The sequence below is a fragment of the Primulina eburnea genome, chromosome 10, assembly GCF_022965805.1.
Source record: "Primulina eburnea isolate SZY01 chromosome 10, ASM2296580v1, whole genome shotgun sequence".
NCBI lineage: Eukaryota > Viridiplantae > Streptophyta > Magnoliopsida > Lamiales > Gesneriaceae > Primulina > Primulina eburnea.
In genome coordinates this window covers 1,035,541-1,061,905 of record NC_133110.1, presented here as the reverse complement: position 1 = coordinate 1,061,905, position 26,365 = coordinate 1,035,541, and the positions used below count along the sequence as shown (strand labels likewise).

The following is a 26,365-nucleotide window of genomic DNA, read 5'->3' as shown; positions in this document are numbered from 1 at the left end:
TCATCTAGAGATTAAGAGAAATAATGAGAGATGAGCTGACATTGTGCAGAAATAAAATGTGAGCAGTTGAAGTGAGAGATGTAATCGAGGGAGAAGATTTATCAAAACAAATTGCTAACTCATCGAACCACGACTCTCGAGTTTATGTATTTCATTTAAAAATGAAATTTTTTTAGATGGGGGAAGGAAGATTTAATCTTTAACCATCCAAAGTAGTGAACGAGGACAGCACCTATGTTTTAACGTTTTCCAATCAAAATCGACAACCTTTGCTGGATTCATTAGCATCAAGAAAAGAGGTTATCGCAAAGCACTGTGATTGGTGGCATTATTATTGATGACAAAAGCCAAAACAATTCTATCCCATTCTAGAACAACTGATCCAACGGCTGCCAAGAATTAATCAAATCAACGTCAGATGATAGAGAGATTCCATTCTTTGGACACGTCTCAGTCATTTTTTTTTCAATAAAAAAAAATACAAATTTATTTGGCATGTGAGTTTTTTATGGACGGGGTTCTTGGAGTCAATTGGCTTTAAGATTCAATGGTCCACCACTCCGAAACGGTGTAAAAGAACACATTTTTGGGGGGAAAAGGAGATGTAATGCCTAGTTTTGTTTTGTTGGCTTTAAGGTAGCGTACAGAGACAATTAATCCATAGTGGGATACACAAGATTATTTCAAACCTTGTCTTGTACCATATGCAAATGTTCTATATACCAACTAAATATTTATCGTTTTATTCCGAACCCGAATCGAGACACAAATTAATATATATTTCTAGGAAAAAAGTATAACATACAAGATCACAACAGCATGGACTTCCTCAACCCATGTACTGCAATAAGCCTTTACAGCAGTAGCCTAAGGGCGAATAACTACGGACCGACCGACCAGAGCCACCGGATAGATCCCTGATGGTCAAAGAACCTCCTTCTTCATACTTGAAGTGGTTCTACAAATCTAAAACTCGAAATCTTTCTACTAAATCCAATAATGAGTTATGACTCTGAGGTACCGTAAGGACTCAGCTTCCGGCGCGGAATGCCGCTTGCAACGATGCAAAGGATACCCCATTAGGTTTAAATATCATATAACCTCTACACATAACAAGTTGTGAACAATAAGACGACTGGTTCTACACAATCATATAACTACACACCAGTACTTAGATGTCAAGCTTGTATGGCTGCCTGTAATTTGAGGTCAAGCAACATATCAACAGTTAGGGTGGATGAAGCTTTTAATCTCATCCATTAGACACTGGAAATGGTCGTTGTTCGGCAAGAAATAGAACCCGATTGTTGCCTTTTCGAGATACAGGAGATTCACTTCTTTACCGGATTTCTTGAGCCCCTCAACATAGCGTAGTTGCCAATCTTGAAGCAGATCCAACCCAGCCACAACTACCAAACTTTTCGGAAAGTTGAGTTCTTTGAGGGTTTTGCTCCTCGGCCCAAACACGTTGCATGCAGGATGGTCCCTATCTTCTCCTTCAGGTAAGTATGCTCTCCAGTACCAATCACGGTCCTGAATCCTGACAAAGTATTTCCCGTCCAATCTTGTCTCGGATTCAGTTCTTTCTTCCCCACCAAACAGTGGATGAAGAAGAATAGTGCCCAACACCTCCACGTCCTCTTCTGCAGCCCGAATAGCAACATGATGGACAATATTACCACCGGAACTATCCCCTGCCAAATACACATGAACTTTCGAGTTCTTCCCACTTCTAAGCCATGATCTTGAATGAACCCACTTGAGAGCTGCCCATCCATCATCATATGCACACGGGTATCGATGCTCTGGGGATCTGCGGTAATTTACAGAGACCACAGCAGCCTTGCAAGTGTTTACAAGGCGACGACAGAATGTGTCATAGATAGCACTATTGGCTGAGGAATGAACAAAGCTTCCCCCATGAAAGAATAAGATTACAGGTACAATTTCAGTAGCACTCAACGGCTTTTCAAGTTCCACAATCCCCCATTGAGTATCATTATCACTAGCCGCCAAATAAACACGGTTAAGGAGGCTTGTTGCACGATCTACAACATCGAAAGAGTAAACTCCATCAACAGGATTGGCATTGGCTGGCACTTTTCGGTCAAGAAACTCGTTTAATTCACGGTTGAAAGTGCCATCAGGACGCCGAAGCAAATTATAAGCAAGCTTGAAATTTGATATGAGGATCCATGTATTAAGTGGAACCACCCTCTGCACGAAGTCGAGAAAATCTTGGATAAACCAAATTTCAGGGAAAAATATTATCAATAACAAACAAGAATCACAAATCAGTAAGATTATCCCAATAAGGTAATCAGCTTTTGAGGAAAAATCTGAGAAGGGAAATAAGGAAAAAGGATCCATATCTGTAAAAAGAAAGGAGACAGGAAAGCAGAGAAACCACCCCCAAAAAAATCCCAACAGCCAGTATAAAATCGGGTTATGGGGCTGCTAAATCAGAAGCACAGAGAAAGAAAAAACAAAGAGGGGCAAACAGTATGGGGGAAAAGAAACAAAAACTCTCATTAGAGAGACAATATAGAAAAGAAAACCTAAGATCAAAGGTAAAAATTCAAACTTTTCCACAAATCAGACCTTTTTTCCTCAACCTTTTCTCAGACCCCAAGATAAATCTCATTTTTAAACGAAAAACAATAAACAAATAAAAAACCCACATCACAAATCACCCTACTTTCAGAAGAAGACAGAAAACAAAGAATTTCGAACAACGGAAAAAAGATACACGATTAATTACCTTTGATTCATTAGCATTTACTTCATTACTACCAGCCATGAGGAGCTGTTCAAGAATCACTTCCAAGAAATCTTACTCGGTGATCCCCCCCACACAAAAAAACAAAACAAGAACAGAGATTAGCGTTTTTGCACCTATTCTCCCCTTCCCTGATACGCCACCCTGTTATTGTGAGCTGGTGCTCCCGCTTTCTTCTTGTTTTTATTGGGTTTTTCCGAACAACAAACAAAGAGAGAAGATACTTCTGAATTATCCAAAGACAGAAAGGAAAGGGCTTCAGTTTCGTTCACTAAGCAAAGCGAAAAAATTCATACAGAGATAAAGATGGAGAGGGCAGATATAAAGGAGAATAATATAATATTATGTACACAGTACAATAATCATAATATAATACATATATGTAATATATACATAATAATATCTATACGAGGCTAGAGAGAGAGAGTGTGTGAATGGCACGGAGTCAAAGGGCAAAGGAACGACGGCGGCATGGCGGAGACGAGAGAGACGACAAACGGAGGGCGGCCGAATTAAGCGATAAAGAAGGGCCAACCATTTATTTATAGATTTTCTTTTTGAAAAAATAGACTTTAAAGAACAAAATATAAAAATATAGTTTCATTTATATTTAAAATAATATAATTTTATTTGTTTTTATACAGAGAAAATACATATAATAGAACGATATAATTTTTACAAACAAATATATTAATTCAATAATCAAAATTGGATTAAATAATAACATAACTATTAGACAATAAAATGAAATATGATATTGCAATATGCGATTCTTTAAAAATTAAAATAATAATTTTATTATAGTACGTTGATCTATTTTGAGTTTTAGTTGATTATTGATTTATCAGAGTTCGGTTTTCATAGAGTAACTTGTATTTTTTTGTTTTGATATTTATTTTTTGTGAAACCGCTAAATTTATTGCATATTGCTTATTTGACATATACTCTTATATGTGACTCATAGAGTGAGTCTCATGTGAGACCGTCTCACGGATCATAATCTGTGAGACGGGTCAACCCTACCCATATTCACACTAAAAAGTAATACTATTAGCATAAAAAGTGATACTTTTTCATGGGTGACCCAAATAAGAGATCCGTCTCACAAATAATACCCGTGAGACCGTCTCACACAAGTTTTTGCCGTGACTCATATACCAATAATAAAGCTTATATTACAAGCTTTAAATATACATGAACAAAATTAATTAGAAACAAAAAAACTTCCCTCCCATTTTGATGTATCGTGGGTCGTTTTGCTTTATTTTAAGAAGACAATGAGTGTCAAATAAATCATATTCGATAAATTTAATGATTTCAGACAAAAAAAGACAAAACAACAAGTTACTATATGAAAATAAAAATTTGACAAGTTATAGAACTGAAAGCTGAAACACATCATCTTACAAGACTAAAATTGCATTTTTTCGTTAAAAAATACATGTTTATAAAATCTCAAACATTTTTTTAAGATCGTCTCATGAATAAATTTTTTTTGGAGACAGATTGTTTATATGATCGGATCTATTAAAAATATTATTTTCATTCCAAAGAATTATTTCTACTATGATATGAATCAAATCGACTCGTCCCATACGAGGCCTATTCAAATAAAATAGATGACGTAATATATGACTATGAATCTAGTACAAACTATATAGTATAATTAAAATAATTGTCATTATATTATTGATTTAAATATAATCGAATGAATTGAAATTTGGGAGGGGTTTTTAATTTAATAAAATGTGAATGGATTATCACTAACTACATTGAAGTAAGGGAAAAAACATATACTTTTTAGAATATTCTTTTTTTAAAAAAATTAGATGTATGATTCACACACATTGACACAGCCCACTCCTTAATGATTTCTGTTACGGTGATGAAGAGCGACTACAAGTCTCTCTTTTCTCTCCAGGCGACGGCTCCCTCGTCTTCCATCCTCTGACCCAGTATGAATCTCACCATGATTTCTCCTTCCTGTTTTGGTTGCAATCACTCTCATTACTTTCCTACTGCGTTCATTGTTTTCTGCCAACAGTTCTTACCTCGGCAATCTTATCGACGTCCGGAACTCCACCGAGGACTGGGGAGTATATTGCATTTTCGATTCGAACACGGAGAACCCATTCGATTCGAACACGGAGAACCTCACGGGATCTCTCAGAAGTCGCAACAAAAGGTTTCTCTTACTCTGTTGAGGATTATATACTCTTTGGTTGAGCTAAGCTACTTGTACCAGTATATATACTATTGAGACGTATTTTATACCCACAAGGCTATGGTGGATGGGCTATTCAAGTCATACCAAGGTGTTGAACCCGTTTACGAATCCAAAACATTTTTAGCTTTAGGTGAGATGCAAATTATAGAATCTATTCACGATGAATTTTGTGGGGAATTCATATTTTCTCATGTTTTTGCTTGTCAACTGTCTTCTGGCGAACCCTGCCTATCTAATATCTTTTCGTCGAGTGAAAGTACTGTAGTAGCTTGATGGGCTTGCTTAGTTTGTGTCATTAGGATGAGTTTATGTTGATTCTTCAATTTAGAAGATTTCAGTCTTTTAAGCTAGTTTCTTTGACCAATAGGTTATCATTAGGGTGCTCAAGTTATACCGCCATGAATTTAGCTTAACTTGTTCTTGGTTTTAAAGAATGAAACTTGATAAATCTGTTGGTATCATATTATTACACCTAATTCAAATGATGTTTATGTTAAACTAAGAATTTGTGTTCTTGCCCAAGAAACGAAACCAGTTATAGACTTCCAATACCTTGCGTTGTTTTGTTTATGTTATGTGTACTTTTCCTTTCTATCTGAGTTGGACCCTAGAGCTGTTTATACATCATCTGGGCTCCAGCCAAAATGCTAATATAAGTACTACTCACATTTAGGAGAAAATGGCTATAGAAAATTTCGTAATTAATACAATCTACCAATCATAAAATGATAGTGAGTATTCACATTTAGTGCACATTCTTCGCGACGCGCTTCTTGCTAGTATTATAAACAGGCGATGGTTAATTTGAAGTATTCAAATTACTACTACTTTCCTTTTTTTGCCTCATTGCTAGCAAGCTCTAAATCCCGTGTCTAGAAAATAGCAGATGCCCAAGTTTGTAGCGATCAATTATATTGCTCAAACTGTAACTAAAGGAAAGAAAATAAAACATGGATGGTATAAAACTAACCTTTGCTGCTAGATATTCCAGAACAGCAGTGAGACAAACAAGGGCTCCAGCGCTAACACGAGCAGCATTCCCTTCTTCAAAGAGTGAAAAACTTTGTTGACTGGGAAGTGAAGCCCGACCTTTACTGACTGGGAAAATGTTTTAAGGGTGTTTAATGTCCCTTATGTTCCCTTATGTGAAATTTTAACTTCACAAATACATATATGAAAAATCAAAATTTTAAATTATATTTTTCATTCGACTTAAATTCTGATATAAATTAGCTATACAATTGACCGTGCTTTAAAAAATTGCATATCCAGAAAACAAGTTTGCTTGGATAAACTCATACTCTACTTGATTTGCCTATTCCAAATAACAAGTTTGCTTGGATCAACGAATGTGGGTAAATTAAAATAAATTTAACTAGCAAATTATATTGAACATGTATTAACGTGCGCTGTACGACGCACATGCTTCTCGGCAGTATTATAAAACGTGATTTGCACGCACGACGCACATGCTTCTTGCTTGTATTATAAAATATGATTATTGATTTGAAATACTCGAGTCATTATTAGTTTGAGATAGAGTTATAAAATAGATGAAATAGAAGATAAATTTTGCATATAGAATGTTAAAGTCAGGTTTCAAATTAATTCTATTAGAAAAGAGTCACAAGTAATATATACATAAGAGAGAACATAAATTGAATCATAAAACTGAGTCTATCCAATTCTCCGGTTCTCCAGTACTCTTTTGTAACAAATCACGATGAGCTTCGGGCATGACTCCAACATTTGAAATGGTAATGTTGCAAGAGTTGTTTCAAATCATCATCCCATACCATTGCAAGTTTTAGGTGTCTTGGATTATTTCTCTTTTGCTTCTGTTTTTTGCCTCATTACCCACAAGCTCTAAAACCTATATCGAGAAAATCGGAGCTGCCCAGCTTGACAGACTGGGAAACCTTTTTAGAGGCGATTGACTGTCATTTCTCCTCTTATTATGGTTACGTCAGAGGAGTTCATATTGCGATTCTTGTTTAGATATTCAAAAACGTTTGTGAGATGCGAAGAGAAATTATTGTGGAGTTTAGATTGTTTTTTATTTTAATTTAGAGAACCATCAGGACTCGTGAGCAAACAAAACTTAGCAACACGTGGTTCAGCTCATACTCTACATGATTTGTCTATTCTAGAAAAACAAGTTGCTTGGATAAACGAATGCGAGTAAATTAAAATACATTTAACTAGAAAATTATATTGAACATGTATTAACGTGCGTTATACGACACACATGCTTCTCGGTAGTATTAAAAAACGTGATTTGCACGCACGACGCACATGCTTCTTGCTTGTATTATAAAATATGATTATTGATTTGAAATACTTGAGTCATTATTAGTTTGAGATAGTGTTATAAAATAGATGAAATGGAAGAGAAATTTTGCATATAGAATGTTAAAAGCAGGTTTCAAATTAATTCAATTAGAAAATAGTCACAAGTAAGATATACATAAGAGAACATAAATTGAACCATAAAACTGAGTCTATCCAATTCTCTGGTTCTCCTATACTGGCTGTTGGGATTTTTTTGGGGGTGGTTTCTCTGCTTTCCTGTCTCCTTTCTTTTTACAGATATGGATCCTTTTTCCTTATTTCTTCTCAGAATTTTCCTCAAAAGCTGATTACCTTATTGGGATAATCTTACTGATTTGTGATTCTTGTTTGTTATTGATAATATTTTTCCCTGAAATTTGGTTTATCCAAGATTTTCTCGACTTCGTGCAGATGGTGGTTCCACTTAATACATGGATCCTCATATCAAATTTCAAGCTTGCTTATAATTTGCTTCGGCGTCCTGATGGCACTTTCAACCGTGAATTAAACGAGTTTCTTGACCGAAAAGTGTCAGCCAATGCCAATCCTGTTGATGGAGTTTACTCTTTCGATGTTGTACGACACACATGCTTCTCAGTAGTATTAAAAAACGTGACTTGCACGCATGACGCACATGCTTTTTGCTTGTATTATAAAATATGATTATTGATTTGAAATACTTGAGTCATTATTAGTTTGAGATAGTGTTATAAAATAGATGAAATGGAAGAAAAATTTTGCATATAGAATGTTAAAATCAGGTTTCAAATTAATTCAATTAGAAAAGAGTCACAAGTAAGATATACATAAGAGAGCATAAATTGAACCATAAAACTGAGTCTATCCAATTCTCTGGTTCTCCTATACTGGCTGTTGGGATTTTTTTGGGGGTGGTTTCTCTGCTTTCCTGTCTTCTTTCTTTTTACAGATATGGATCCTTTTTCCTTATTTCCCTTCTCAGAATTTTCCTCAAAAGCTGATTACTTTATTGGGATAATCTTACTGATTTGTGATTCTTGTTTGTTATTGATAATATTTTTCCCTGAAATTTGGTTTATCCAAGATTTTATCGACTTCGTGCAGAGGGTGGTTCCACTTAATACATGGATCCTCATATCAAATTTCAAGCTTGCTTATAATTTTCTTCGGCGTCCTGATGGCACTTTCAACCGTGAATTAAACGAGTTTCTTGACCGAAAAGTGCCAGCCAATGCCAATCCCGTTGATGGAGTTTACTGTTTCGATGTTGTATGACACACATGCTTCTCGGTATTATTAAAAAACGTGATTTGCACGCACGACGCACATGCTTCTTGCTTGTATTATAAAACATGATTATTGATTTGAAATACTTGAGTCATTATTAGTTTGAGATAGTGTTATAAAATAGATGAAATGGAAGAGAAATTTTGCATATAGAATGTTAAAAGCAGGTTTCAAATTAATTCAATTAGAAAAGAGTCACAAGTAAGATATACATAAGAGAACATAAATTGAACCATAAAACTGAGTCTATCCAATTCTTTGGTTCTCCAGTGCTCTTTTGTAACAAATCATGATGAGCTTCTGGCATGACTCGAACATTTGAAATGGTAATGTTGCAAGTGTTGTTTCAACTCGTCGTCCCCTACCATTGCAAGTTTTAGGTGTCTTGGATTATTCCTCTTTTTGTTTCCGTTTTTTGCCTCATTACCCGCAAGCTCTAAAACTATATCGAGAAAATCTGAGCTTCCTAGCTTGACAGATTGGGAAACTTTTTTTAGAGGCGATTGACTGTCATTTCTCGTCTTTATGCTTGCATCAGAGGAGTTCATATCGCGAATCTTGTTTAGATATTCAAAAACTAAAAATAAAAAATTGACAGAATTGATGTGGTGGGGGGTAAGAAATGTGTTGGGAGATGACACAAGATGAGCACAATGGGGTTTTATAGGAAAATGGTTTGAGATTATGTATTCGGATTGATGATCGATATTAGTCGCGGATCGCCATAAAAAAGTAATGATATGGTTATAAAATATTTGAAATTTAAATTTGAAGGGCGTTTGTGAGATGCAAAGAGAAATTATTGTGGAGTTTATATTGTTTTTTTTTTAATTTGGAGAACCATCAGGACTCGTGAGCAAACAAAACTTAGCAACACGTGGTTCAGCTCATACTCTACATGATTTGCCTATTCAGAAAAACAAGTTTGCTTGTATAACTGAATGCTAGTAAATTTAAATAAATGTAACCAGAAATTTATATTGAACATGTATTCAAGACACACGTTCAGCTCATACTCTACTTGATTCGCCTATTTTAGGAAAAAAAATTGATTGTATGAACAAATGTGAGTAAATTAAAATAAATTTAACTAGCAAATTATATTGAACATGTATTCACGTGTCTGCGTATGTTGTGCGTCGCACGACGTGTATCTTGTTAGTATTATAAAATGTGATTATTAATTTGGAATACTTGAGTCCTATTTAGTTTGAGATAGAGTTATTAAATAGATGGACTAGAAGATTAACTGTACATAAAATATGCTTAAAGCAGGTTTCAAATTAAATTCTAATAGAAAATGTCAAAAGTAATGTGTACATGAGAGAGAACATAATTGAACCATAAAATAGAGTCTATCTAATTCTCTGGTTCTCCAGTACTCTTTTGCAACAAATCATGATGAACTTCGGGCATTACCATGCAAGAGTTGTTTCAACTCATCATCCCCTCTCACTGCAAGTTTTTAGGTGTCTTGGATTAATTCTCTTTTTGTTTCCATTCTTTGCCTCATTACCCACCAGCTCTAAAACCTGTATCAAGAAAATCAGAGTTGCCCAGATTAACAAAGATCAACCATATGCTCTAATTATAACTAAAGGAAAGATTAAAGAAAATAAAAGGTTGATTGTATAAAAGTAACCTCTGCCGCAAGATATTCATGAACTGTCGTGAGGTAAACTGGGGCTCCAGCGCTGACATGATCAACATAATTGACATTCGTCAAAAAGTGGGCAACTTTGCTGACTGGGAATTCAAGCCTAGCCTTTGCAGATTGGGAAACGTTTTTAGAGGTGGTTGACTGTCCTTTTCTCATCTTCATGGCTGCATCAAATGAGTTCATATATCGAATCTTGTTTAGATATTCAAAAATAAAAATAAAAAATTGACAGAATTGATGCGGTGGAGAGTTGAAAATGTGTTGAGTGATGACAGAAGATGAGCAGAGTGGGGTTTTATAGGAAAATGGATTGAGATTATGTATTCTGATTGGTTTTTTATATTCGTCGTGGATCACTTGTGTGATGCAAAGGGAAATCATTGTAATGAAGATTGTTTTGAATTTTAATTTGGAGAACCAACGGGACGCTAGAGCAAAAAAAACTTGGCGTGTTTCAACTCATACTCTACTTGATCTGCTTATTCCAGAAAAAAAAGTTTGCTTGTATAATATCTTGATTCTTGTTCCTGATCCATTACTTATGCATCAAATAACTTTGGTTTTACTTGTCTGAAGAGTACGTTTTCGTATTTCTATGTAGGTTCTGAAGAAGAAGAGACCTTGATTCGGTTGCATTGGTTTTTCCCTTTTCTTATGTAAATTAAATGCCACAGCATCTTTTCTTAACAATATGTTTTTTGCCAAATGCAGTGGTTGCTAATTTTTTCCCCATTTTTTAGCTATTGGTTAACAATCTATTATTCAAAAAGCCATTATGTGATAATTATATCACATAGGGGTTCTGATGCGATTTGGTGCTTTTAGATGTTTATTGGTGAATATGCTCTTTGATCTTTTACTAAGTTTAGTGCCGACTTGTGTCTTGACGGTTGAATAATTTTTCATTGTTTTTTAGTGTTAGGATTATTATAACATGCTTATCTGCTAATAGTAAACAAATTTCTGGAATTCTAACTTTTCAATGTATGTTGGCAGATTTTGTTTTGAGACAACCTCATGTCCTTAATTTTTTTGTAGCAAAGAAGCTGTAGTGACTGCAGAAAGCACTCATAGGCTGCAGAATTATCAGTATCGCTGCAAATTTATGCGAAAACTAAGTTCATGGTTTTGGTGTGCGAATATCGGTGCCTATAGACCTATTGCTCACATCCTGGATTTAGGTGAAACTTGATATATAGCAAGAGACGACTAGACAAGACTCATGTGTGTGTGTGTATATATATATATATATATTTTTTTTTTTTTATAAGTAACTTTTTTTAGGGATGTATATTTAAATTTTCTGAAACCCTATTAGTTTTCTTGGTCGGATGTGTTATTTGAGAGAGAGACATTGCCGGCTAGCTACTCAAGTTGAATGATTATTAGATTTTCATCAATTAGTTAGATATTTTGGTGATAATTATCCAAGCCTACTTTATAGAGAAAGGAGCATTTGCATCGCAATGACATTGTTATTATTATTGTTATCAGCCATCCGTACACATTTTGTTCACATTATCAGTATTTTTTTAATAATTTTTTTGAGAAATAATTTAATTAATATATTAATGATCGAAAATTTATATTAAAATTAAAAATTTTACGGTAGAATAATTATTGGAGCAGGTTTTTTTTTAGTATTTTAAAAATTCGACAAAACTATTCGCCATCACTTTATAGAATTTTTTTAAATAATAATATTTGTATAGATCAGTGCTTATTTCTCCAAAAGGTGAAATCGCTCACCTCAACCCGATAGCAAGCCTTTGTTTTGTGGATTCGGTGGCAAGGCTGCTTGAGCAATAGATGAAGCAGCGGCAAGGGAAGCCCCATCTTCAGTCTAAGGGGAACCATCCACTATCGATTCGCCAAGCACACCTTCTCGGTTTGTATGAGCATGTCCGCCTAGAACCGCTTCTCACCTTAAGCATTCCTCATCCGCGGCCCGACAGGAATGTGAGAGGAGGTAAATCATGGTGACTCAGTCAACCAACAGCAGCTAGACCTTATGCTACACCGCGCACAAAGAGCTCCCCCTCATTGGAGGGAACTCAACACTCAGGACCGTTGAGTTGTGATTAGAAGAGAAATATCACAACGATGTTTATTTTCACCAAATGATGTTAGTCATATTAGACAGATCGGGTCCATCCGAATAGTTCTGATCACATCAAAAGGTTGTGATCCTACCAATAAAAACCATCATTCTGCGCGAGCATTCAAGTACTTGCATGTGTTTATGTGCATGTTTCTCCCTTTTTCTCCCTTCATAAAGTGAGTTGGAAATTGATATCATTCAGAATATTTTGTAATCTGCAGTGCTACTAACACGATGAAAAAATCGTATTTTGGGATACAATTATCAAATCTCATGAACGGACCTCTTAGATCAGTGCTTATTTCTCCAAAAGGTGAAATCGCTCACCTTAAGCGTTCCTCATCCGCGGCCCGACATGAATGTGAGAGGAGGTAAATCATGGTGACTCAGCCAACCAACAACAGCTAGACCTTATGCTACGCCGCGCACAAAAAACTCCTCCTCATTGAAGAGAATTTAACTCCCACACTTGTATAGATCAGTGCTTATTGTTGATATGGAAGGGAAATGCAAACACAACATTTCCATTTATTGTATAAAAATACATGAGTGAGTCTCATGTGAGACCGTCTCACGGGTCATAATCCGTGAGACGGGTCAATCCTACCCATATTCACAATAAAAAGTAATACTTTTAGCATCAAAAGTAATACTTTTTCATGGGTGATCCAAATAAGAGATCCGTCTCACAAATACGACCCGTGAGACCGTCTCACACAAGTTTTTGCCAAAATACATTTATTATGAAAGATAGGCAGCCCGAAGTCAACGTCCGGTTTAACGCGTATCCTATGTTCGGACATATTGTTGTCGGTTCCATAAATTTGAGAATTTATGCATAATATTCTTTTATATATATATATATATATAAATCAAATTCACTTGGAATTAAGCACTTTGAGTGTAATTATAAGTTTGATATTCATGCCGATAATATTTTGTTCATCTTTCATCAATATTTTAAATTTAAAATTAGATATCGAGTTCAATAACCAATTACAACAATCAGCTTGATATTCATTTAAATGTCTAATGATATGCATGTCTTGAATTATGTAAATTTATAAATTTTTAAGATAAAAAGGGTTAAATAACATATATTTTAAAAATTATAATTTAAACTATATCGAATGTAAAATTATATATCTAAAATTTTAATGCAAAATCTCCTCAGATTGACTGATCATTAATTGTTACCTATCATTATTTCCTTCATTTAAATTATTTTATTTTCTGGAAAGTTTTTTAATATTTATTTTTAAATACGTAGAGCGAGAGAGAGAAACGGAACATGAAAGCCGCTGAAATTATCAAAATTTTGTAGTTATTACGACCAGATTCTTCTGTCAACCCGGTGGCGCCACCGTCGCTGCGAGCTAACTTGCGCCACCGTGTGTAATCATTTTGCAGGGTTTCAGTTTGAGTATCCTCTTCTTTTTGTTGATTCAGTTCTCAAGTTTTTAACTTGCTCCACCGTGTGTAATCATTTTGCAGGGTTTCGGTTTGTGTATCCTCTTCTTTTTGTTGATTCAGTTCTCAAGTTTCTGTATCCCTGCTGTCTTTGAATTGTCGTGTTGGTACTAGTACAATCTCTTGATGGGATCGAAGCCGTGGCTTTATCCGGCTCCAACCTATCGAAGCTTAGAGACCTATTGGGACATTGATGACGACGCTCCGGGGCCGCGTTGTGCACACACGCTCACTGCTGTGGCCGCCACTAAGACCCGCGGCCCCAGGCTCATTCTTTTTGGAGGGGCTACCGCTATCGAGGGTGGGGATGGAGGAGCTCCTGGAATCAGTTATTATATTTGTTTCCCTTTTTGTATTCCTTTAATCTGCTCTGTGATGAATTGTTTGGTAATGGCGGTGCTTCGTTTTTGATCCTCTAGGGTTGGATGGAGTGACGAATTCTGTTCATTCATATGATGTTCTCACTAGGAAGTGGACCAGGTTAATTCTTGCTTTGCTTCAGTTGCTTGAATTATCTTTTTGTTTCTATTGTTGTTCGAATTTGATCGCATTTAATGTTACTTGGATGCTTATTGATTTACCTAGCTAAATGATTTAAATTAGACTCAGGCCGGCCGGGGAGCCTCCAGCGCCAAGAGCTGCACATGCTGCGGCAGCTGTTGGCACGATGGTTGTTTTTCAGGTGATCAAATGAAATGCTGCCACGTTTATCTTGTCAAGGGACAAGTTTTGTTGAAATAAACTTCTTGTGGATGTTTATACTGTCTGCTAGGGTGGCATAGGTCCTGCGGGGCATTCAACTGATGATATATATGTGCTCGACTTGACTAATGACAAGTTTAAGTGGCATCGGTGAGTTTACAGAGATTTCTGTTGTATTTTGCCTGCTGTTTTTGTTACCTTATTGTTGATTTCATCAATAATCGACTGGTTGTTTTTTTCTTTTTGGAGCTTAGAGTTGTCGTTCAAGGAGAGGGTCCGGGGCCTAGATATGGCCATGTCATGGATTTGGTTGCACAAAGATATCTTGTTACCGTTAGTGGCAATGATGGTGAGCACATAATTTCTATTTTCTTCAAATCTCGTTAGATGATATTTGTGAGAAATGATGTGTTTGCTGTAATGTCTATTACACATTGGAGATATTACGGCATATTATTTGAAACAATTACTTCAGCATTGGTGTAAATTAAGTGTCGCTGTTTTTTAAATGAGGGTTTGGTTATCAATGCAGGATCCAATCAATTGTTTGGGGTTTGAAGATGGTTATGTCAATTTATTTTGTTCACCCTTAAATCCTGGAGACTTTACGAATTTTAATGGCAAAAGTCAGTTACCTTTTTCGTTTTAATAATAATAATAATAATAATAATAATAATAATAATAATTAACAGTTCCGTTTTCAATTACTTCTAAGCCCATTAAATTTTTTGAGTTCAATTGCAATGATCATGTATGGTCTCATTACCCTTTGGAATCACCTATTTTATCCATCATATGAATTCGATGTTTTTAGAAGTTACTGCTGGTACAGATGACAAAGCATAAATCAATCATTAGAATAAGTCATATTCTTTCCTAACTCTATAGCAGAGAGCCCCCTCTCAGTTTGCTGCTCTTGTGCTACCAATCAATGCCCAAAGAATTACACATTTGATGGCACGCCTTAAGATCCCCTGTAAGATTCTCTGTAGTTAGATCAGGAACATGTTTGTAGGATTAGGATGTTCCGATGTTGCATAACTGTAATACTAGTTCAAATATTACAGTGGTAGCCAGTTTAGAGTGTGACATCTTCTTCACACTCTTTTTTCTGACCTAACTTTCGCAATTTTAGTTTTGGTTTGAATTTTTTTCCTTATAATAGTTTTACGCTGTTTGTTCTTGGTACTTAGCACCTTCAATCGAACAAGTTCACTCATGTTTAGCAGTTTTTGGCTTGTGCCTATTAGTTGACACTACGTATAACAAAGTTCTTATTTTCTACAGGTAAACGAGTGCTATCAGATGCATGGGTTTTTGACACTGCACAGAAGCCATATTCATGGAAGAGGCTTAACCCAGAAGGTGATAGACCATCTGCTAGAATGTGAGTTGCGTTAGCTTTCTGAGTCATGTGATGTACCGTTGAGTTTGTATATTTCTAGTCACTATCATGTTTTTCAATTACAAATTCTGAGTCATATGACACACCGTAGATTTTGTATATTTCTAGTCACTAGCATGTTTTTCAATTACAAAATTAAGTTTTTTCTTGATCATTGTTTTCTGTTAATTTGATGACTAAGATGATTGCCTTAGGAGTTGTGCCCTGTATCTTTTTAAAGCTTTGGCTTTTTAGACATGTAGCTCTCCGTGTTCCTGGACTGATAATTCTAGTTAAATTAATTCGCAAGTGCACTAGGTCAAGTTGTAATAAATATTTTTGAGGCCGGGGAAGGTTCTCACAGAGATCAATATTTAAATACTAGGACCATGATATATATGTTTAATTAAACTAGATTGAACAACATAAAATAAAATGATGCAATAATTTAAAATCGAGAGCGGGGAAATTGCTTTAGAGGGAAATTTGAATTTATAAAAACGACTAAAGCTCATTACTGAACTAATTTATATTCCACGTGTCAATTTAAATTCAATAAATTAATTGTCCAATTCACGACAAGATTCTGTAGTTAATTTATTAATCGATTCCTAGAAAAATAAACCTAATTAAATTTAACATTTAAATTGTTTCTAATTGATTTTAATTAGATTTAACCGTATTAGTCTCTACAGATTTTCAGTTTTTCAACCTGAAATAAAATGTAGAAATCAAATTCTATATCTAGTCGATTTTTTGTGCATTGGTTGATATTATGAAGCTAAAATTAGTCGATCGATTTCCAGTTTTAGTCTTTTAGATTAAACAATGTAATTGGCCAGATTAAATGCATACATGTTGATTAAACATCAACAATAAATTGAAATAAAAATAAGACTGGATTAAAATTAAATTTTCAAAACATAACTTGTCACAGCCTATTAGGCATTAAAAATCTACTCCATAAAAGTCAAACAAAAGTTAGAACTAATGTTTGCAACCCAGTAAAGTAAACTTAATTAATAAAAAGGAAAGAAATGTCGGCGAATTAGGAATGTGTTCTTGCACTCCTTGAAGTCTCCTCTCTGAAGCTTCAAAACCCTAGCCATCATGTGGTATATGATGCAGAAGTTCCACAATAAATCGAATACTTATAAAAGAGTCCTTGTAAGCATATGATTCTAAGCCAAAAATCCCAAAATATTACGTCCAAAGGAAAATTTCTTTATTTCCCTAAAGTTCTGCATGGTTTTAAAGATTTTTACCGCGTAAATGCATGGACCCCGACCACCCAGGTCTGTGCCAAGTTCCGCGTCTTAATTATTTCCATTTTTGTCTAAGCCCAACATTTGGGTAGGAAGGTGGCACGGGGTCTAGAAAGATTTCATGATTTTTCACCAGTGTTCTAAATGGCGGTCGAGGCGACCGCCTAGGCGGTAGGCGGCCCTCGACCGCACCGCCTATGCATGAGGCGGGTGTCGAGGCGGGTTGAGGCGGGTTGAGGGGTGTCGAGGCGGGTCGAGGCGGCGAGTAGGCGGGTCGAGGCGGCGAAAAGGCGGTCGAGGCGGGCGAGGTAGTAGTCAACAATTTTAAAAACCTAGTCAACAATTTTTAAAACTTAGTCAACAATTTTAAAAACCAAATCAAAGTTAACTAATTTTAAATATTAGAACTATTTAAAGGTCTTACTTGGAGAATGGTAGTGGAGGCCTCGGGAGCGGATGAAGTGCTACATCCAAGGAGGAGTGCAAGGAACATCCCCATTAGAGAAAATGAATATTTAGAAACATCGGAGGAGGAGAATGAAGAAAATGTTGATTGAGTCCGATGATGAGAGGATCATGGATGTAGTAGATGGTGCATATGTAGATGATTTGGAAGATTAGTTATGTTTAGTCTACTACTTGTTCTAATGATGGATAATTGATTGAAACTTTGAAAATTTAAACTTAGTTTTTTGGTAAAAAAAAATATATTACTTCGTTAGCATAATAACATTAATATAATGATGAATCTTTATTAATTGCACATTGTCTAGATGATATTATATTTTGTGCTTAAACATTATTTAATATCACATTTTACATTAAAACGATAATATTGCATGATTATCTATAAAAAAAATTACTTAAAAAAATCCAACCGTCCGGGCACCGCCTAGACGGCCGAGGCGGTAGGCGGTCACCGACCGCCCCGCCACTGCCTGCCGCCATTTACAACCTTGTTTTTCACATTGAGGTAGGAGTTCCGGATGGATGCATGGCATTCGTACCCTTCTTCAGTTGGTCATGGTTAGGTCCGGACCTTCTGCCTTAAATTTTTTCCTGCATCTGGTCTTTGATCCTCCCTTACTTCTCCAGTTATTTCCTATGTGATATCACTTAGTTTGACGACCTCATCCCCATATCTAAGTTTTTTTCCAAATTGTGGCCAAACCTAAAAACAACATAAAATTTCATGAAATGAGCACAAAATACGGGATATAAATGACAAATAAATACAAATATTACAAAATAAATCCCTAAAATATCTATATAAACTCGTGTTTATCCTTCCTCCCTTTGGTGTTTCTTCTCTTTGATTATTAAAACTATGAATTTGTGCAATAATGTAATTCTGTAATTCCTTGCCTGTTTTCCTCTCTCCTGAGTGGAGGTATTTTCTGTTTGTTTTTCCTTTTTTGCCTGAAGGAAATTAACATTTTTCATGTGTTACTTCCTTGCTTATGGGATATGAAAATTTAGACGAGTCTGCTGTCCTCATCATATCTTTTAAATACATCCTTGGATGCTTGTGCATTTGTTATTAGTTTTTAGAAAAGATGGGAGGAAATGATAATCTTCATTACTTCGTCGATACACTTTTGCATTACAATTGATATTACCTATTAAGGAAATAAATACTTAATTGACGGAAAATAAAATAAGTGATACTGTTTTTTGATACCACAAGAATCCTTTGATTTGTGTCCAACATGATACTTGATAAGGATTGTAATCCATTGATTATGAGTTGGTTGATATATCCTACACTCGCCCTCAAGTCAGAGCATAGAATAAGAGTCGAGTTTTTTTTTGGACGGATATCATGAGATTTGAATCGTACGTTTGGATACTCTGTTCAAACTTTAAATCCATTTCACTAACTTCTTGTGATTTGTCATTAATTTTCAACATAACCATTTACCCTTAACAAATTCATCCCCAACTACTGTTACTGGCATTACATGTTACTTGCTCGACTCTCCACCAATGGTAGTCACTCTTCCTCAACATAAATCGACGCAATATACTGCTAATCTTTTATGTTATCATGAATTTAAGGGGCAAAAAATGTGATGCAATATAAGTTCAATGATTTTTCATTCACATTATAGCTAAAAGATATCATACTAGTTAATGAATAAAAACTTAAAGGAAGAAAAATAAAATAAGCAATCCCTGATTTTAGGAAACAAGGTCCGTGATTTCTGATACGTTAATCTTTTGGTTGTGTCAAACTTAATACAATACTTGATTGCTAGAATCATAATTCCTTGAATCTTGATTGTGGGGTTGATTGATATTTCCGATACAAGTATCATGAACTTATAACTGATGTCATGTTTCTTTCAACCACTTTAAGAATCTTTGGCCTTGTTTTTCTCATGGTGAAGTCAATGACTTGGGAATCATGTCTTCTTCATATGCATTTAGATTTTACTTCTTTTATATTTAGATAATAGAATTACATGGTTGTTTTCTGTAGGTATGCAACTGCCAGTGCTCGATCTGATGGAATGTTTCTACTTTGTGGGGGAAGGGATTCTTCGGGCACGGTATGATAAATGTTTCTCATTGATATGTGAATTGTTTGTTTTGAATTCCCATCTGGTGACCAAGTCTTTAACTATTTATTAGATCTTCAAACAAGGAAAGAAACTAGCACTTCTAACTGACTTGCAATTTTAAAAAATGCTGCTTGATGGTGAATGTACTCATTTTTGTCTCAGCAAACTTCTTTCGTTGTGACAATATGGAATTTCTTTCCATATGCTGTGTGAAATTGTCAAATAAGTGCAAGTAGTTAATTTGTGAAGTTCTCGCCCTGTCAGACATCCATACATCCATTTGGCTAATCCTCTGTTATTCTATGCTGTGTTAGTTCTCTGATTGTACTAATTATTTATCTAGTGAGAAACTATAACTTTTTATGGTAATTGAGGCCTTTTTCATTGGATACTTTTGACTGAGGCTGTCAGTTGAATGTACATATGTACAGCCACTTGCTGATGCTTATGGACTACTCATGCATCGAAATGGTCAGTGGGAATGGACTCTCGCCCCAGGAGTGTCACCTTCGCCAAGGTATCAACATGCTGCGGTAAGTAATAAATTAGAAGATAGATTGCTTTCTGACTTCAGCAACCCGCATTTCTTGTTGTTCACAGTTCATCCTTATCATTGTTTGGGTTCATCTGAACTCTGGTGTGATCTACTTCTATGTTGAATTGGTCATTCATTTGATTTTAAGAGAAAATGGAGTTTACTGACCTGGTTATTATTTTCTTTGCTGGTACATAAAAGAAGTGTTCAAGGTATACAATTTTAATCTCCATGGACTTTGTTCTATCAAATCTGCGATTACTTAATTGGGTTTAAATTTCAACATTTTCAAACTAATATTTCACTTAAGGGTCAACTGCCAGACTTAGGCTTGGTTAGGCCTTAATGAATAAAAAGCTTAATGAATGTTTCGCTTTTTAATAATGTAATTGCTTTTGGTTTTGCGTTATCCATGGAAGAGGATATAAAGGCTCTACAATACTGCAGGATAAATTCAGAGTTAGGATCACAGTCGGTTGTTCGTGTTGATGCACTCACTTTACTTTTTGCTGCTTACTCTTCATTGATTATGAACTTTCCCTTATCAGGTTTTTGTTGGTGCAAGATTGCATGTTACTGGGGGTGTTGTTAGGGGTGGACGAGCAGTTGAAGGTGATGCAGCGATTGCAGGTAACTTTTGGTGGCAATTATTTTTCATTTATTAGTTGTAAAAGTGTGAGCTCAGTCAGATGAAGATTATCCTCACCTTTGTATGCTCTTTTTCTGAAGTACTGGACACTGCAGCCGGAGTTTGGCTTGACAGGAATGGGGTAGTGACTTCACGAGGCAACAAATACACTGAGCTTGATCCCTCTTTGGAGACTATGCGTCGATGTCGCCACGCTGCTGCTTCTGTTGGTGTACGGATATATATTTATGGTGGTTTAAAAGGAGGTAACATTCTCATTTAGCAGCACAAATCTCTCTTTTTCATGCATTGAAGATTCATCACAGCCCTCCATTTGTGTTAAAATGCAGTGTGTTGATGATATCAATTATTTTTCATATATTTTGGAAGTGGATTAATATCCTTTACGGGTTTATGTGATTCTGATGACATGTGGTGCTTCCATGGATCACTTTAATTTCATATTGGCTCATAAACCTAAAAGTTTTCAGCAAAATTCTAAGAAAATAATTCGTTCCTTTTGCTTTCATCCTTACAAATGATCAGGCAATTGCTCCTGATCAAAAGGATTTCTCTTTTTAGTAGGAAAACCAGCCATGACCGCTTACGAGACATCTGTTTATGTAGAATTTGGTTCATTCCAACCATAGAATGCTTGAAGTGATAAAAACCTATTTGCATCTTCTGTGAAACAAAACCATGCAACAATTTCTTAAAATTAATGTTTTCATTTTGTCGACATTGTTGTAAATGATTTTCGACGACCAAATCTGAGATGATAATTGGCCTCAGTTTATATTAAGGATTGCTTTCAGCCTTTCACGTTTACACCTTTGGTCTGGACCGATGAAGATAAGAAACAAATCTTGATTTTAATATAAGCCTTGTTGATTTCAATTTTGCGTGTATTACTTCCTTCCATTTGTATTTATCTACGATTACATGGGTTTTAATTTTGTGTTGCAGATGTTCTTTTAGATGATTTTGTGGTTGCAGAAAATTCTCATTTTCAATCAGAGATCCAATACCCAGTGTCACCATCAGAGAGAGTATCAAACCATCTGAATGTAGCTCTATTTCCCCCTAAACTAGCTTCGGATGGAACACCTGAGACACCTTCATTTGGTGGTTGGAGGTTGATTCCAATTCCTTTTGTCTTCATGTGGTTTATATGAAGTTTATTGCTAAATATTGCTATTTGCATATAGCGAGGATAAAAATTCTTTGGAGAAACTGGCAGAAGCATCAACTGCTGAGGCTGAGGTTGCTAATGCCATCTGGCAAGCAGCACAGGCAGCATCAAGCAATCCTGAAGAAACATCCTTATCAGATGATAATTCACAAGCTGCAGAACTGACTTCTGATGGCAGTGATACCGAGGCTGATGTTCACCTTCATCCTAGAGCGGTTTGGTCCTTTCTCGTTGTTTATAGAAAATGATGCACACATTTCAAAGCCGTCTGAGTTTATTATTTTCAATGCTACAGGTTGTAGTTGCAAAAGAAACCATAGGGAACTTGGGGGGTATGATTAGGCAGTTGTCTTTGGATCAATTTGAAAATGAAAGTAGACGAATGATTCCTTCTTTTAATGAACTGTCCCACCCTACCAAAAAGTTTATTAGGCAGAAATCTCCTGAAGGCTTGCATAAAAAGGCAAGTGTTCCAGATTTTTGTTGTCTTAATTATCCTGCTTCTTGAAACTTAAAGTTGTACCGAAGAATAGAATTCTGCTTCGTTCTCCCATGGACTTGTGATAGTGATGTATATGTGGCAGGTAATATCAACTTTGCTTAGGCCTCGAAACTGGAAGCCTCCTGCAAACAGAAAGTTCTTTCTGGACTCATATGAAGTTGGTGAGCTTTGTTATGCTTCCGAGCAGCTATTCATGAATGAGCCAACAGTTCTTCAACTTAAAGCTCCTGTTAAATTATTTGGGGATCTTCATGGCCAGTTTGGTGATCTGATGAGACTGTTTGATGAGTACGGTTTTCCCTCCACTGCAGGAGATATCACGTAAGCTTCTTGTGATGCTCAAGGTTTGATTCAACCTGTAGCATATGATAAGCATTTCAGCTTTGTGAAAAGATTCAACTTCTGGTCATGTGATTTTGTTTGCTAGAATATCTTTTAGTCATTCTCAAGGATGAATACTTAGATACAACAAGTCTGCCGATCTCCACATCTGCGTAAAGATTAGTGCTTTATGGAGAGTTTTCTGCTTTTTAAAAACATAGATTGGGGTCATTTGAGATGGATTAACGTCTTGTAAAAATTTATTCTGCATCAAATTTGTCTAATCCTAGCCAGTACCAAATTTCTGCACCGACATCTTTCCCTTATTATGTGATGTACATTCTTTTGTATAAATGCCCTTCGAGCTGGAGTTGTATCAAATTTTCTGACCGGGCTTCCTGGACCTTTTTTTTATTACTGATGATGATGATCCTGATGTCTGTCGTCAGTTCTTTGATATCAGGATCCACCAACAAAATATTGTTCTTTGACCACTTATGATCTCTAGTCTTTACTAAAGCGAGAAAACATTGTGGTGAATTCCTAGTTTTGTGTACCTGGTGGGATTTCATTTCAATTAACTACTAACAAGCTTTTCCTCGTTTACTTTGTCAGTGACTAATCGTTGAATTTTCTTGTGTAGTCATTTAACCATAATTTCCTGTTTCAGATATATTGACTATTTGTTTCTGGGAGACTATGTTGATCGTGGACAACACAGCTTGGAAACCATCGTATTGCTCCTTGCTCTTAAGGCAAGTTCTGACTTTGAGTAGCTCAATTATTCTTCGATATATTGCATGTTCACCTCAATGTCATTTTTATTGAATCTTAGATTGAGTACCCGGAGAACGTTCACCTTATTCGTGGCAACCATGAAGCTGCTGACATCAATGCACTCTTTGGTTTTCGAATTGAATGTATTGAAAGAATGGTATGCACAAGTGCAGAACAAATTTTAGTTGTAAATTTTTCAATGTTTGACTTAGGGTTGATACTCGTGCAGGGAGAAAGTGATGGGATCTGGGCTTGGACTCGTTTCAATCAGTTGTTTAATTATCTTCCTCTTGCTGCACTAATAGAGAAAAAGATTATCTGTATGCATGGTGGCATAGGGAGGTCAATCAATTTTGTCGAACAAATAGAGAAACTAGAGAGGCCCATAACGATGGATGCGGGGTCAATAGTGCTAATGGATTTGTTATGGTATGTTTATCTTCATTTGATGTGATTGACGATATCCCTTGCCTTCTAATATTATTCCTGTTTTTTTCAGGTCTGATCCCACCGAAAATGATAGCATAGAGGGCTTGAGACCAAATGCAAGAGGACCTGGCCTTGTAACATTTGGGGTATACAGTAGTGAACGATTTCATGAATGCTAATGGCTCAATCCAGTTTGCGAGCTTTTTTGTTTTCTAGTGTAAATTAACTACTGATTATCAAACTTTTCCTGGTAATATGAAATGATCTTTGATTTCACACTTGAAATGAGTGCAGCCTACCTCTTCTGATGTTTTTGTTCCCCGTTTATGATTTTCATGGACACGAGGATAATTTTTTTTTGTGTTAAAGTTTCTTTGTGTATGAAGTAAAATACTGCACTCTTACTTGCGGCTGCTCTGTTTGATCAATTATGATGTGTCGCAGCCCGACAGAGTCACAGATTTCTGTAAGAAGAACAAATTGCGACTTATCATTAGAGCTCATGAATGCGTTATGGATGGATTTGAAAGATTTGCCCAAGGGCAGTTGATCACTCTTTTTTCCGCAACCAACTATTGTGGTACAGCATCAAAGCACTCCTTTTCCACCTACTTTTCGAGCAAAATACAGCCTTACTTGACTAAATTCGTTCAGGAACGGCAAACAATGCTGGTGCAATATTGGTGGTTGGCAGAGGATTGGTCATTGTTCCGAAATTGATCCATCCCTTGCCACCTCCTATTCGGTCTCCGGAGGCATCTCCAGAACGCGGGACGGAGGAGACATGGATGCAGGTATTTCCATTTTAGTTTTTCTCGGTTCTCCTTAAAACTTCCCTCCTTCTGTTTGTTCTTAGTGCTGTTCCGACAACCATAAATAATTGCGATTTCTACCGGTTTCTTTAGGAGCTCAATATTCAAAGGCCGCCTACTCCCACGAGAGGTCGCCCACAGCCTGACCATGACCGGAGTTCACTTGCTTATATATGATTTTACTCTACTGATCTTTGTATATGCCAATGTTGTCCTGGAACAAGCCCTTTTCCGGTAGGATTTTATTTGGTCAGAAGCTGCAGTTACCATCTCTGTTGTATTTTACATGTGCAAGATGTGAAAGGTTGTTCAAAGTGTACTCAGATTGAAAGCCGTGAGCAAACATGCAGCTCAGACTACAGTGTTGTCATTCGCCGTTTGATCGAGTTACTTTCTTGAATTCGTACAGAGTAAGCCAGAAAAATGTGGGAGGTGAATGGACAAGATGCCTATAGAAGGATCCTTTATTTGTGTTGTAAGTAAAAGAGAATCACGGTATAATTTATGGCTAAAAATTTGAATTGATCGATATATAGAAGAAACAGGTATGAAGTTGATTAAAACAGTAAGATGTGTGTATTAGGAATCATGATTGAACTGCACTTCATTTTTATTTTATTTTATTTTGAGGCCTCAAACTGCATGATGAAACTGCACTTCATTTTTATTTTATTTTATTTTTGAGGTTGCACTTATTTAAATTTAAATGAACTTTTAGTCTACAAATACAGCAGACTTGGAATTCGGAGGACAAATGAAAATAGTGGCGGATATTGAATTTTGTTCGACGGGTGAAATTTATCCTGGGTTGTGTGTAAGCTTATGGTTTGACAGTGATACGTGGTATGGGTGAGTAGAAATCGAATCAAATGGATCATTTGGATTGGTTTTTAGTCGAACATGGTCTGGATTAATGTTACAATTAAACGAACAGGAAATTGGTCTTCAGTCCCCAGTCATCGATTTTTTTTGTGTTCAGTCTCTGGTTACTATTTTAGTACCATATTTATCGTGTACCACATTTTCACATGAAGTGTATCATATTTTGTATAACATAGTACCACAATTTTGTGGGTAGGAAATAAACTCAAAGAAATGTTTTGATTGGAGATTTTTCACCAACTTCCCCTTAAACGAATCGAAAAAATTGTTTGGTTGAATTTTTTTAAAAAAATAAAGTCGAATTTTTATATCTATAGTTTATATATGGTATATGTTTTGTCGGAAATTGACAATGATGATAAAAAAAATCGATAATGATATTGCTTTTACATTTTTAAGATTTTCATTATTAAACTCAGCCATTTTATGACAATAAAATTAATTTAATATAATTTTCAATAACAATTGATGGTAATTATTTAAATTATTTTACAATAAAATTTATTATTTCAAAAACATAAAATTTGATTTATATTAA

General features: G+C 35.6%; 3 protein-coding genes across 19 annotated transcripts; 2 read left to right on the top strand and 1 right to left on the bottom strand.

Annotated features, from left to right (window-relative positions):
* Positions 1–762: 762 nt before the first annotated feature.
* Positions 763–3,300, bottom strand: LOC140842276 (gibberellin receptor GID1B-like). Its single transcript, XM_073210041.1, has 2 exons — positions 2,762–3,300; positions 763–2,217 (listed from the first exon to the last, which is right to left on the bottom strand). Exons 1-2 carry the CDS (start codon positions 2,798–2,800, stop codon positions 1,222–1,224), a joined length of 1,035 nt encoding a protein of 344 aa, XP_073066142.1. The 5' UTR covers positions 2,801–3,300; the 3' UTR covers positions 763–1,221.
* Positions 3,301–4,600: 1,300 nt separating this feature from the next.
* Positions 4,601–11,743, top strand: LOC140842275 (gibberellin receptor GID1A-like). Of its 14 annotated transcripts, none has more exons than XR_012120383.1 (4): positions 4,601–4,734; positions 4,824–4,964; positions 10,865–10,919; positions 11,302–11,743. XR_012120383.1 is itself a non-coding variant. In XM_073210040.1 (4 exons), the coding sequence occupies exons 2-4, from the start codon at positions 5,064–5,066 to the stop codon at positions 11,453–11,455; spliced, it is 282 nt and encodes a 93-aa protein (XP_073066141.1). In that variant the 5' UTR covers positions 4,601–4,734; positions 4,824–5,063; the 3' UTR covers positions 11,456–11,743. The 14 variants fall into 14 exon arrangements, 4 of the variants coding, with proteins under 4 accessions (XP_073066141.1, XP_073066139.1, XP_073066137.1 ...); XR_012120384.1 differs by lacking the exon at positions 10,865–10,919 and adding an exon at positions 5,061–5,136; XR_012120375.1 differs by adding an exon at positions 7,749–7,934 and having other exon boundaries at positions 4,824–5,136; positions 8,421–11,740.
* Positions 11,744–13,613: 1,870 nt separating this feature from the next.
* On the top strand, positions 13,614–25,563 carry LOC140842273 (serine/threonine-protein phosphatase BSL1-like). Of its 4 annotated transcripts, none has more exons than XM_073210032.1 (21): positions 13,614–13,755; positions 13,859–14,162; positions 14,254–14,314; positions 14,438–14,516; positions 14,607–14,686; positions 14,791–14,885; positions 15,824–15,923; positions 19,668–19,737; positions 20,181–20,282; positions 20,833–20,914; positions 21,014–21,178; positions 21,879–22,047; positions 22,121–22,319; positions 22,400–22,567; positions 22,689–22,927; positions 23,598–23,682; positions 23,763–24,133; positions 24,204–24,279; positions 24,578–24,713; positions 24,788–24,927; positions 25,039–25,563. In XM_073210032.1, the coding sequence occupies exons 2-21, from the start codon at positions 13,961–13,963 to the stop codon at positions 25,120–25,122; spliced, it is 2,703 nt and encodes a 900-aa protein (XP_073066133.1). In that variant the 5' UTR covers positions 13,614–13,755; positions 13,859–13,960; the 3' UTR covers positions 25,123–25,563. The 4 variants fall into 4 exon arrangements, with proteins under 4 accessions (XP_073066133.1, XP_073066134.1, XP_073066135.1 ...); XM_073210033.1 differs by having other exon boundaries at positions 13,621–13,759; XM_073210034.1 differs by having other exon boundaries at positions 13,635–14,162; positions 23,763–23,861; positions 23,934–24,133.
* The last annotated feature ends 802 nt before the right edge of the window (positions 25,564–26,365 follow it).